General features: G+C 46.9%; 1 protein-coding gene across 4 annotated transcripts in view; it reads right to left on the bottom strand.

Annotated features, from left to right (window-relative positions):
* Positions 1–13,973, bottom strand: part of plekhh3 (pleckstrin homology, MyTH4 and FERM domain containing H3) — a 44,534-nt gene that overhangs the window by 4,514 nt on the left and 26,047 nt on the right. For all 4 annotated transcript variants that reach the window (XM_070864652.1, XM_070864653.1, XM_070864654.1 and 1 more), the window contains 4 exons: positions 12,401–12,608; positions 6,212–6,348; positions 3,987–4,107; positions 1,540–2,001 (listed from right to left, as the gene is read on the bottom strand). In XM_070864652.1, the coding sequence (XP_070720753.1) occupies positions 1,540–2,001; positions 3,987–4,107; positions 6,212–6,348; positions 12,401–12,608 (928 nt within the window). The remainder of the gene's footprint in view (positions 1–1,539; positions 2,002–3,986; positions 4,108–6,211; positions 6,349–12,400; positions 12,609–13,973) is intronic.

The following is a 13,973-nucleotide window of genomic DNA, read 5'->3' as shown; positions in this document are numbered from 1 at the left end:
TATAGAATTCTAAAAGGTAGATTCTACTTAACGACTTTATAGTTATTTGAAGTAGTAGCAAAGAAGGTAGATAAAGACAGCGTGGTTTACATGGATTTTTAAAAGTATTTGATACCCACTGTGACTTGTGCAAAGATAATGGCAAATGACCACATGGATGAGAGATGATTGGAGGGCAAAAAGCAAAAGGTTGGGGTAAAATGGAGGTATCTCAGACTGGAAGGGTGTGTGAGTGGTGGTCCACAGAGCTGCTCTTATTTATACATAAATTATTTGGACTTGGGAATTGGGTGGCATTTTAAAGGGTATGAAGAGTGAGCAGGAGTGTGGGATTAGATTGGGATATTAAAGGGTGCAGAGAGTGAGGGGGTGGGATATTAAAGGGTGCGGGGAGGAGGGATTAGACTGGGTGGGATATTAAAGGGTGCGGGGAGTGAGGGGTGACTGGGTGACTCATGTAGAAAAAAAAAAGCCACAGACTGATGAGCAAAATGGTCTGGTTTTCTGCTAGAATATTCTATGATTATAGGAACTACAGTTCCTGCATTGATGTCAACACTTTACTCATTTGTGCAAATATATTTAAATCAACAGAGCAGGAAAGTGTGGCGATGCTTTAGTAGGAGGCTGGCGTGCTATTTGGGGACGGGATTTGTGACTGGTCACTCTGATGTTTGAGTTTATAGATTGGCCCACACTGTAAATATAGGTGTGTAAATGAACGTTTTACTGGTGCACAGATCTAGCAGCTGAGAGAGGGTTTATGTTCATTTTACAGTAAAATGCAGGAAGACAAACCAGCTGGGAGCCGCTCTGAGGGGTCTGGGATACAGGCAGTTACGTCAGTATGTAAGCATTACTTATATCTGCATACCTGTGAACCATTAACCATTTTAACCACTCCTGTTTGCTTACACAACTTGGTGTGAAACCTGTTTAAATAAATCACTGTAATATGTAAATCTGAGGGTCTCGGGTTCGAGTGGGGAGGCAAATGGTGTCACGAGAGAATATCTGTGGCCTTTAACTGGATCAGCCGATCAGCCGAATTCAGCCAAGTCAAACAACAGCTTCTGAACTCCCCATGATCTAATTGGAATAAAATGATCAATGCCTGAGGGATGAAGGAAGCTTTGTCTGAGATCAGGAGATGGTGCTAATGGAGCCAACCCCATATAAGCACAGCTCTCCTTCACACTGTCCTCGGCCCTCCCGCTGGAGAGGGTGGCCAGGCTGAGGTCAGGATTGCGACATGGAGAAAATTCTGCCTTTGAATTTTTCATATTGCTGCCATGCAATGTCATAGTGTTCGCCTGCGATCTGCAATGGACCACAGGAATAATGAACACACCGTGACTGGATCACCAGAAAACAACTGGGATTCTTTTCAATATAAAGCAAAGGAAACCTGGATATTGGCTGCATGCTACAGGGATAGACAGAGCCTCTCCTGGACATGGGCTGTGTGTCTTTCCACACACACTGGACGGGGAGATTCTGATGCAAAAACGCATGAAATAAATTCTCCAATGCACTTACCCTAAACACAGCGACTTCAAACAGCGTGGCTCCATATCCAGACCATCCCCTTACCACGTTGAGATATGTTGCCATTGCCTCCACTTGGTTCATGCCCTGAAGCTGCTTCCACTGCTCCACGATGGCGGCCATTAAAGCCGTTGTCTCCTCCTTCAGCCGCACATGTATCAGTTGTTCCTCGTCCACTCTGTGTTTGTGGCTTGTGCTCCACAGGCTGCTGGCCAGGGCTCCCGGCAGGAAGGCACTCCGGCTCTTAGTATTGGTGCCATTTGTGGAGAGTAACACCTTTACAGATTGCCGAACCCGAGCCCGGAGAGCACGCAGAGGAAACAGCTCCTGGAGTCTGGGCAGCGGCACATGTGTGGTGAAATCCCGGATTGTAAACTGTAGCCTCAGGGCAGCCAGGTACTGCAGTGTTTCTTCTGATGCAGGGAAATGGCCTTTGGTTACCATCTCGTGGGCCTAGGTCACACACAAAGCACATCTCTTCAATACAATGTACAGCTCCTTGGTGCACATAATAGGATTTAACAATAGGGCGTGTACCCAGTAACACACATAATGCCATGGCATTGGACAGAGATGGTCCAGAAACGACAGCACGGTTGTTACACTGCTAATGAGGGCTGTCACTTTCTGGGAATTGAAATCATTAAAACTACTTGTACATTTTTCAGATGAATTACGCTCAGCAAATTACTTGAACATTGCAGGCTCACCGAGTGAGAAGGGATCTCGTATTGCATTACTCAAATGTGAATCGGAAAATATCCTAAATACTGTGGGAGCGGTACTGGGAAAGGGGGATCTTGGGGTTTAATAGCTATCACAGCTCTATAATTAAATATCAAAACAATAATTTCGAATTTTAAATATAAAACACATAAGCAGAAAACACGTTTTAAGTCTTCTGATTTTGATGTGCGAGATCGACCCGTAAGAGAAATTATAAAGTTATTGTTTACAGAAAATATAAGCAGTTAGTTGGAAATAACTGATATTTTACTCAAAAAGCTTAAATTAGTCTTCAAGCTTAATTTAAAATCACTTGAAAAACACTATTATAAGCGGAACAGTTACAATTCAACATTTGTACTGAGAAGGTAGGTAGATATTTTTTTAAAGTGGCCAGAAACTATTACACGTCGGTGTTGAGAGGGATTTGAGTGTCCTGATGCAAGAAACACACAGTTAGCATGCAGATACAACAAGCAATTAGGAAGGCAAATGGCATGTTAGCCTTTATTGCTCGAGGATTGGTGTATAATAATATGGAAATCTTGCTACAATTGTACAGAGGGTTGTGAATCTTGGTGAGACCACACCTGGAGTACTGTGCACAGTTTCGGTCTCCCTATCTGGGGAAGGACATACTTACTTGCCTTAGACGTGCAGAAAAGGTTCACTAGATTCCTGCGGTGAGAGGATTGTCCTATGAAGAGAGACTGAGCAGATTGGGCTGATACTCTCTGGAGTTTAGAAGAATGAGAGGTGATCCCATTGAATCCTACAAGATTCTGAGGGGGACTGACAGGGTAGATGCTGAAAGGCTGTTTCCCCCGGGCTGGAGAGTCTAGAACTAGACTAACAATAAGGGGTCAGCCAATCAGGACTGAGATGAGGAGGAATTTCTTCTCTCAGAAGGTTGTGAATCTTTGGAATTCTCTGCCCCAGAGGGCTGTGGAGGCTCAGTCATTGAGTATATTCAAGCTTGAGATCAAAAGATTTTTGGACTCGAGGGGAATCAGGGGATTCTGGGGATCGGGTGAGGTCAAAGGTCAGCCATGATTTTTATTGAATGGCAGAGCAGGCTCAAGGGGCCGAATGGCTCCTATTTCTTATGCAGAAACAACATTCTGTTAACTATTTGTTTTCTCAGTAAAAAAAGTAGCAGAGGTGGTATCATCACTCCCTTTCTCTAACACTGAGCTAAGATTTTTGTCTGAACTAAAAATGAAAGATTTGATAGTTTAAATCAGAAGGTTTATCTGAAAAAAGCTTATGAAAGTTTTGTTTTCAAATCAATAAACAAAGAAACTCAAAAGCAGGAAATCATTGGAGCCACAGGTGGATCAGGGCGGGAAGTCACGGAGGCAGCAAGCTGGGGGCACCTGGGCAATAGACAGGTGAGCCACGAGGTACATAAGAACATGGAGTAGGCCATTCAGCCTCTCAAGCCTGCTCCACCATTCAAATAAGATCATGGTTGATCTTCTACCTCAACACAACTTTCCTGCACTATCCCCATATCCCTTGATTCTCAATATCCAAACATCTGTCGCTCTCTGTCTTAAATATACTCAACTGAGCCTCCACAGCCCTCTGGGGGGTTAGAGAATTGCAAAAATTCATCACCCTTTGGTGCATGGGCTGAGTAAGGCTCCCAGAGCAGGTGAGCAAGGTGCGCTGTGAGCAGGCTGAATGGCCACCTGGTCCGATAATTTTACCTGTTCGAAGAGGAGAATGAACTCCACACTGCTCTTTGGAACATTGTCTGAATCCATGAAACAGTACAGTTTGAAAGAGAGCTTCCACTGCTTTTCTGTCTCATCCACGTTTGCAGCAAGACTGGGAAAAGGAGGAGAAAAACACCATCAGTTCAAACATGGACCAAGTCTAACCCTCTCCTTGGTGCAGTAACATGGGTCGGTAACAGAATACACACCGTCATAAAGGGTCATTGCTGCTGCAGTGAACAGGATGGTCTGATCACAGACTCTTGCAGCTTCTCCCAATAACTCTGTAGTTAAATGGAACAGGTCTTTATTTTAATTCATTCTCGGGATGTGGGCGTTGCTTGCAAGGCCGGTATTTAGTGGCCCTGAGAATGTGGTGGTTAACGGACAGACTTGTTAGGTCACTTCAGAGGGCAGTTACCGGTCAACCACGTTGGTGTGGGACGATAACCGCGTATAGGCCCAGACTGGGTAAGGACAGCAGGTTTCCTTCTCTAAAGTGTATTGGTGAACCAGTTGGGTTCTTATGACAATCCGACAGCTTCATGGTCACTTGATGAAGCCAACTTTTCTTTTATTTCCAGACTTTTAAAATCTGAATTCAAGTTCTCCAATTGCCATGGTGGGATTTGAATTTGCATTCGCTGGATCTTTAGCTCAGTAACAATCATTACACTGCTGTACCCCAAAAAGGCTGCAGATGTGTGTAATTCACCATGATTTTTCACTAGATGTTTCAACTAACGCCAAGAATACTGTAAGCAATTTCTTGCTTCCGATGAATCGAAATGTTTTTATACACAAAATATCTGTCACTGTAGCATGGCCAAGATTTAGTGTAATTTGCTCATGGGAAAGGTCACTGACCCTAATGTTCTAATATCAACCATAGTTCAGTAGTAGCACTCTCACTTGAGTCAGAAGGTGTGGGGTTCAAGGCCCGCTCCAGTGACTGGAGCATATAACTTAGACTGACACTTCAGTATAGCAAGTGCTGCACCGTTTGAGGAACGGTACTGAGGGAGCACTGCACTGTCAGAGGGACAGTACTGATGGAGTGCTGCGCTGTCCGAGGGGGGAAATGCTGGGGGAGTGCTGCACGGTCAGAGGGGCAGTACTGAGGGAGCACTGTGCGGTTGCAGGAGCAGTACTGAGGGAGCGCCGCACTATCGGAGGGGTAGTACTGAGGGAGCGCCGCACTATCGGAGGGGCAGTACTGAGGGAGTGCTGCACTGTCGGAGGGGCAGTACTGAGAGAGCGCCGCACTGTTGGAGGGGCAGTACAGAGGGAGCGGCGCACTGTCGGAGGGGCAGTACTGAGAGAGCGCCGCACTGTTGGAGGGGCAGTGCTGAGGGAGTGCCGCACTGTCGGAGGGGCAGTGCTGAGGGAGCGCTGCACTGTCGGAGGGGCAGAACTGAGGGAGCGCCGCACTATCGGAGGGGCAGTACTGAGGGAGCACTGTGCGGTTGCAGGAGCAGTACTGAGGGAGCGCCGCACTATCGGAGGGGTAGTACTGAGGGAGCGCCGCACTATCGGAGGGGCAGTACTGAGGGAGTGCTGCACTGTCGGAGGGGCAGTACTGAGAGAGCGCCGCACTGTTGGAGGGGCAGTACAGAGGGAGCGGCGCACTGTCGGAGGGGCAGTACTGAGAGAGTGCCGCACTGTTGGAGGGGCAGTGCTGAGGGAGCGCTGCACTGTCGGAGGGGCAGAACTGAGGGAGTGCCGCATGTTGGAGGGACAGTGCTGAGGGAGTGCCGCACTGTTGGAGGGGCAGTGCTGAGGGAGTGCTGCACTGTCACAGGTGCGGTCTTTTGGATGTAAGATAAACCAAGGCCCCGTCAGACCTCTTGGGTGGATGTTTAAAGATCCCACGGTATGAACACTTCCAGTGTGCCAGTCAACAGTTCTCACTCAGCTAACGTTACTGAAACAGATTATCTGCTTATTTATCTCATTTCAGTTTGCGGGATCTTGCTGTGTGTGAATTGGCTCCATTACAATAGTGACCAGACAGAAGTATTTCATTGACTGAAGTACACGAGGTTTCCTAAGGATGTGAACAGAGCTCTGGAAACATACCAATTTTTTCCATCTTTGCTTAACCTGTACTGACTGTCAGATAATTACAAGGCAGATTTCTGGCCTTTCTGAAACAGTTGTTCCAAACATTAATTACTGAACAGTATGAAATTTAGATATCTCCTGCAGATATTTACTTTTCAAACCTGGTTATGATATCCGCTACAATGGTGTCATTTCCCACGAGCCGCTCATCAGTAATGTTCTGTTCAAAGAGAGCAAACCAATTTCGGCTTTGCTCCAGGCCGAGTCTCACCAGCAAACTCTGCACAACCTACAGAGGAGTGGAGGGAAGAAGTGAGCTTGGATTGGTCAGTGACATGCAGATGGGACTGTGTGTGATCCCTTAGTACGTGTCAGTCATACCTGACCTCGCAACACATGCCCACCACTGCACTAGCATCAAGTCTACAGTGATGCAGTTGGGAGCGATGAGGATTTAAAAGGGGCGCTACTTCCCATTGAGCCTGTGGTACGTATTCTGCGTGGTGTGGTACCAAATCAGAACAACCATGAGGTCACAACTTTCAAGTCCCAGTGTATACAGAGTTAGCCACTATTGGCCCGGCCTTTGCATTTCTTTAAATTCGTTCCTGGGATGTGGGCGTTGTTGGCAAGGCCAGCATTTATTACCCATTCCTAATTGCCCTCGAGAAGGTTGCAGTGAGCCAGCGACTATAACGGAACGGCGCTATATTTCCGAGTCAGGATGGTGTATGACTTGGAGGGGAACTTGCAGGTGATGGTGTTCCCATGCGCCTGCAGCCCTTGTCCTTCGAGGTGGTAGAGGTCACGAGTTTGGGAGGTGCTGCTGAAGAAGCCTTGGAGAGTTGCTGCAGTGCATCTTGTAGATGGTACACACTGCAGCCACGGTGCGCCGCTGGTGGAGGGAGTGAATGTTGAAGGTGCTGGATGGGGTGACGATCAAGAGGGCTGCTTTGCTCTGGATGGTGTTTAGATTATTGGTGTTGTTGGAGCTGCACTCACCCAGGCAAGTTGAGAGTATTCCATCACACTCCTTGTGCCTTGTAGATGGTGGAAAGGCTTTCGGGGGTCAGGAGGTGAGACACTCGCCGCAGAATACCCAGCCTCTGACCTGCTCTTGTAGCCACAGTATTTATATGGCTGGTCCAGGTACGTTTCAGTCACCAGGTTAATGGTGACCTCCAGGATGTTGATGTTAGGAGATTCGGCAATGGTAGTGTCATTGAATGTCAAGGAGCGATGGTTAGATGCTCTCTTGTTGGAAATGGTCATCCCCTGGCACTCGTGTGGCACGAAAGTTACTTGCCACTTATCAGCCCAAGCCTGAATGTCATCCAGGTCTTGCATGCGGGCACGGACTGCTCCATTATCTGATGAGTTATGAATGGAACTGAACACTGTGCAGTCATCAGCGAACATCCCCACTTCTGACCTTATGATGGAGGGAAGGTCATTGATAAAGCAACTGAAGATGGTTGGGCCTAGGACACAGCCCTGAGGAACTCCTGCAGCGATGTCCTGGGGCTGGGATGATTGACCTCCAACAACCACAACCATCTTCCTTTGTGCTGGGTATGACTCCAGCCAGTGGAGTGTTTTCCCCGATTTTCATTGACTTCAGTTTTACTAGGGCTCCTTGATGCCACACTCGGTCAAATGCTGCCTTGATGTCAAGGGCAGTCACTCTCTGGAATTCAGCTCTTTTGTCCATGTTTGGACCAAGGCTGTAATGAGATCTGGAGCTGAGTGGTCCTGGCAGAACCCAAACTGAGCATCGGTGAGCAGGTTATTGGTGAGTAAGTGCCGCTTGATAGCACTGCCGACGACACCTTCGATGACTATGCTGATTGAGAGTAGACTGATCGGGTGGTAATTGGCCAGATTGGATGTGTCCTGCTTTTTGTGGACAGGACATACCTGGGCAGTTTTCCATATTGCCGGATAGATGCCAGTGTTGTAGCTGTACTGGAACAGCTTGGCTAGAGGCGCGGCTACTTCTGGAGCACAAGTCTTCAGCACAACAGCCGGGATGTTGTCGGGACCTATAGCCTTTGCTGTATCCAGTGTGCTCACTTGATATCACATGGAGTGAATCAAATTGGCTGAAGACTGGCTTCTGTGATGGTGGGAACCTCAGGAGGAGACCGATATGGATCATCCACTCGGCACTTCTCACTGAAGATGGTTGCAAACGCTTCAGCCTTGTCTTTTTCATTGAGGATGGGGATGTTCATGGAGCCTCCTCCTCCCATTAGTTGTTTAATTGCCCACCACCATTCATGACTGGATGTGTCAGGCCTGCAGAGCTTTGGTCTGATGCATTGATTGTGGGATCACTTAGCTCTGACTATAGCATGCTGCATCTGCTGCTTCGCATGCATGGAGTCCTGTGTTGCAGCTTCCCCAGGTTGGCATCTCATTTTAGGTACACCTGGTGCTGCTCCTGGCAGGCCCTTCTGCACTCCTCATTGAACCAGGGTTGGTCCCCTGGCTGATGGTAATGGTAGAGTGAGTAGAGTACTGGGTGAGAAGAAATTTCCTCCAACGAAAGGTCCCCGCCACAACCTCCATTCCCTCGGCACCGGCTCCATCCCTCTCCCCATCAACTGTCTGAGGCCGAACCAGACCATTCGTAACCTTTGTCTCCACAAGGACTGTGTGGTGGTCACAGCTACCAATGCAGTCATGGACAGATGCATCTGCGACAGGTAGATTGATGAGGACGAGGTCAAGTAGGTTTTTCTCTCGTGTTGGTTCTCTCACCACCTGCCACACGGTCAGTCTGGCAGCTAAGGCCCTCAAGACTCGGCCAGCTTGGTCAGTATGGTGCTACCGAGCCACTCTTGGTGTTGGACATTGGACTTCCCCACCCAGAGTACATTCTGTGCCCTTGCTACCCTCAGTGCTTCTTCCAAGTGGTGTTAAACATGGAGGAGCACTGATTCATCAACTGAGGGAGGGCGGTAGGTGGTAATCAACAGGAGGATTCCTTGCCCATGCTTAACCTGAAGCCATGAGACTTCATGGGATCCGGAGTCAAAGTTGAGGACTCCCAGGACCATTCCCTCCTGATTGTATATCACTGTGCCGCTACCCCTGGCGGGTCTGTCCTGCCGGTGGGACAGGTCTACCCTGGGATGGTGATGGAGGAGATTGGGACATTGGCAGAAAGTATGATTCTGTTAGTATGACAATGTCAGGCTGTTGCTTGACCAGTCTGTGGGACAGCTCTCACAATTTTGTCCTCAGATGTTGGTGAGGAGGTTGACTGGGCTGGGTTTGCCATGGTCATGTCCAAAGCTCATGCCAAGGTCGATGCTGGGTGGTCCATCCGGTTTTATTCTTATTATTGATTTTCGTAGCAGTTTGTTACAACTGAGTGCCGCGCTGGGCCATTTCGGAGAGCAGTTAAGAGTCAATCATATTGCTGTGGGTATGGAGTCACATGTAGGCCAGACCAGGTAACGACAGAAGAGTTCCTTCCCTAAAGGATATTACATAGGATTACACAGGATATACGGCACAGAAACAGGCTACTCAGCCCAACCAGTCCATGACGGTGTTTATGCTCCACTCGAGCCTCCTCCCGCCTTTCCTCATCTAACTCCATCAGTATAACCCTCTATTCCCTTCTCCCTCATATGCTTGTCCAGCCTCCCCTTAAATACATCGATACTATTCGCTTCAACCACTCCCTGTGGCAGCGAGTTCCACATTCTCACCAATCTCTGGGTAAAGAAGTTTCTTCTGAATTCCCCATTGGAATTCCTGGTGACTATCTTATATTTCTGGCCTCTAGTTTTGCTCTTCCCCACAAGTGGACACACTCTCTCTGTATCCACTCTATCAAAACCTTTCATCATTTTAAAGACCTCTATTAGATCACCCACAGCCTTTTTTCATGGATATAGGATTGGCGAACTAACAGAAAACAGAGAGTCGGGATAAATGGTCCATTTTCCAGTTGGCAAATGGTAACTAGTGGGGTGCCATAGTGATTGGTACTGGGGTCTCAACTATTTACAATCTATATTAATGACTTGGATGAAGGGACCGAGTGTAATTTAGCCAAGTTTGCTGATGATACAAAGATGGGTGGGATAGCAAGTTGTGAGGAGGACACAAAGAATCTGAAAAGGGATATAGACCTGCTAAGCGAGTGGGAAAATATTTGGCAGATGGAGTATAATGTGGGAAACTGTGAGGTTATCCACTTTGGCAGGAAAAATAAAAAAGCAGATTATTATTTAAATGGAGAGAGATTACAAAATGCTGCAGTACAGAGGGACCTGGGGGTCCTTGTGCATGAAACACAAAAAGTTAGTATGCAGGAACAGCAAGTAATCAGGAAGGCAAATGGAATGTTGGCCTTTATTGCAAGGGGGATGGAGTATAAAAGCAGAGAAGTCCTGCTACAACTGTACAGGGTATTGGTGAGGCCACATCTGGAGTACTGTGTACAGTTTAGGTCTCCGTATTTAAGAGGGGATATACTTGCATTGGAGGCTGTTTAGAAAAGGTTCACTAGGTTAATTCCTAAGATGAAGGGGTTGACTTATGAAGAAAGGTTGAATAGGTTGGGACTATACTCATTGGAGTTTAGAAGAATGAGAGGTGATCTTATTGAAACATATAAGATACTGAGAGGGCTCGACAAGGTAGATGCAGAGAGGATGTTTCCACTCATAGGGGAATCTAGAACTAGGGGGCATTATCTCAGAATAAGGGGTCGCCCATTTAGAACTGAGATGAGGAGGAATTTCTTCTCTCAGGGTTGTAAATCTGTGGAATTCTTTGCCCCAGAGAGCTGTGGAGGCTGGGTTGTTGAATATATTTAAGATAGAGACAGACAGATTTTTGAGTGATTAAGGGAGTGAAGGGTTATTAGGAGCAGGCAGGAAAGTGGAGCAGAGTCTATGATCAGATCAGCCATGATCGTATTGAATGGCAGAGCAGGCTTGAGGGGCCAGGTGGCCTACGCCTGCTCCTATTTCTTATGTTCTGAAAAGAGACCCAGCCTGTTCATTTTTTCCTGATATGTATACCCCTGCATTTCTGGTATCATCCTTTATAAATCTCTGCAACCTATCCAGTGCCTCTATATCCTTTTTTATATTATGGCAACCGGAACTGTACGCAGTGCTCTAAGGGTGGTCTAACCAAGGTTCAATACAGGTTTAACATAACTTCCCTACTTTTCAATTCTGTCCCTCTAGAAATAAACCCTAATGCTTGGTTTGCTTTTTTAACGGCCTTGCTAACCTGTGTCGCAACTTTCAGCGATTAGTGAACCCGATGGGTTTTTATGACAACCCAGTAGTTCCATGCTCACCATCACTGATACTAGCTCCTTATTCCAGATTTATTTAACCACCTGAATTTAAATTCCACAGCTGTGTTGGTGGGATTTGAACTTGCATCTCCAGATCATTAGTCCATCTGCACCAACCTCCGCCCCCCCCACCCCTCCGCCAAACCTGGCCCAAGCATCCCCCATATCCATACCTAACTCAATCCCAATCGTCAAACACCTCACCCTTGATATGACTTTGACCTCTGTGCTCATTCCCGGCCTAATGTTCCTTCCTCCTACATCCTTTATAGCTTCTCGCCACCTGGCCCAGTACACCACATCTCCAGATCGTCTCAGCGTCGCTGTCTGTTTCTGTCTCTACATCCCAATCCCGGGCCAACACTTGAACAAATGGCTAGAGTCTGGTGCACATAGTCTGATCGAATGTGCAGCCAATGCTTTGGCCAGTAATTATCTTTCCGGCTGATTTATCTTCAAAATCTCAATAAATATCAACTTCATACCCCTGGATTTTAAAAAACCTTTCTTCCCACAATACTTATTTTACTTCACTGACATCGTGAAAAGAGGAGCAACAGGTGACTAGGAGCTCCAAACATTCACACGCCAAGGTCTGAACATTTTTATAGTTTTGTCAGATTGACAAGTACATTAAATAATGGACAGGAATGAAGGGTGGGAGTTGGTTATTTGCTGTGACTGACACTCTATTGCCCCACGGAGAGAAACGGGCTGAGTTAATGGTGTTGTTGAGACGAAATGAGAGAGAAAGTGATGCACTGTGAGAAAAAAGAGAGTTATAGACACAACAAATGAGGCTGAAAGGCAGAATTGTGACATTGCTCCAAAGATCGAGAGTTGCAGTCTCGAAGGAGCAACAATCCTTGGGGCCATTGAGCTCAGTGATTGGTTAATGTGGCAGTCAGAGGCACATGGTTTTATAGTCTTAGTTATAAATTCATTTACTCTTCAGGGAGTCCAGATTTGGAAAGCACTGATCTCACATTTGACCAGTTCAATCTCTTACCTCTCCCGCTGTGGTATGAGAATTGACGGTGATCTTGCAGAATCTGGAGCCAGCGTAGTGGATGGTGCAGCTCATCTCCTGTCGCTGCATTAGGACTAGAATCTCCTCTGAGGATGGTACACATTCCCTACATTTGGTTTTCTTCAATGAATCTGTGATGAATTCTGCATATTTATCTATTTCTGTCTCTGGAAACTGGTCTTGTGACCTGTGGAGAGAGAAAAGGTAAATAAAGGAGCAGTTAATCGCGAACCCAAAGAGGTCACTATGACCCCAACCCCACCCAAAGCACCTCGCGTTTCCGAGAGCTGGTGAAGCTGTTACTGTCTGTCCTGGAATAGTTTGGAGTTCAGTTTCAATCCTTGCCCCAAGGAGTTCTCATCTCTGGAGCATGAGAGTTCCTTTGTTGCGGTATTTTGCTGGGTGTGCCATTGCTGAACCCCAGACGCACGTTCTGTACAACGTCACTCTGAAGATTGCAGCCGAGAAGCTTGGGCTGGGGTTGATCTAGCATCAGTTGCCTCACAAAATTCCTGTCCCTGCTATCCCACTAGACACTGCCAAGATCAGGATCAAACCATTTGATTAAACCTATTTTAAGATTTTTTTTTTAATGTGGCACCTGAATGTTTAAAGGCTTCTATATACAGGGGCTGAGGTTGGACACTACGCAACACTTTCCCTCTTTCTAAAATCCAGAAAGTTGCTGCTGTAGAAGGGAGATGATAGTCACTGGTACTCAATCTGCGCTCCATTGTTAGAGGAGACTGTGAGGCTGAAGCTGAGAGGAGATAAATCAGTGGCCATCCATGATGGATGGGTTCCAGCAGACAGCTTCAGGCTGCCATCAGTGCGCACTTCCCACACATCAGCTCCCAGCTGCTGAAGGAGCCCCAGGCTCTGTTGTACTCTAGAAACACTCCACATAACTAAAACACATTCCTCAAACTGTTATTTTAACAGATGCATCAACCAATTGCATCATTTCCAGGTAGAATCTGTCTGGATTGGTCCATTCCTCCCGAATCACACAGGAACAGGAGGAGGCCATTCAGCCCCTGGAGCCTGTTCCATTATTCAATGAGATTATGGCTGATCTGCGACCTAACTCCACGTACCACCTTTGGCCCATATCCCTTAATACCTTTGCTTATCAAAAAGCAATCAGTCTCCGATTTAAAATTAACAATTGATCTAAAATCAATTAGCATTTGCGGAAGAGAGTTCCGAACTACTACTACACTGTGTGTAGAAGTGTTTCCTAATTTCACCCCTGAAAGGCCTGGCTCCTAGTCCGAGAATCCCCAGCCAGTGGGAATACTTTCTCTCTATCCACCCTATCTGTTCCTCTTAATATCCTGAAAACTTCAATCAGATCATCCCTTAACCTTCTAAATTCCAGGGAATACAACCCTAATTTGTGTAATCTCTCCTTGTAACTTAACCCTTGGAGTCCGGGTATCGTTCTGGTAAACCTACACTACATTCCCTCCAAGGCCGATATATCCTCCCTCAGGTGTGGTGCCCCAGAACTGCTCACAGTGCTCCAGGTGTGGTCTAACCAGGGCTTTGT

This window comes from Pristiophorus japonicus, chromosome 21, assembly GCF_044704955.1.
Source record: "Pristiophorus japonicus isolate sPriJap1 chromosome 21, sPriJap1.hap1, whole genome shotgun sequence".
NCBI lineage: Eukaryota > Metazoa > Chordata > Chondrichthyes > Pristiophoridae > Pristiophorus > Pristiophorus japonicus.
Note: the sequence above shows the minus strand (reverse complement) of the source record. Positions and strands in the feature narration are given on the sequence as shown.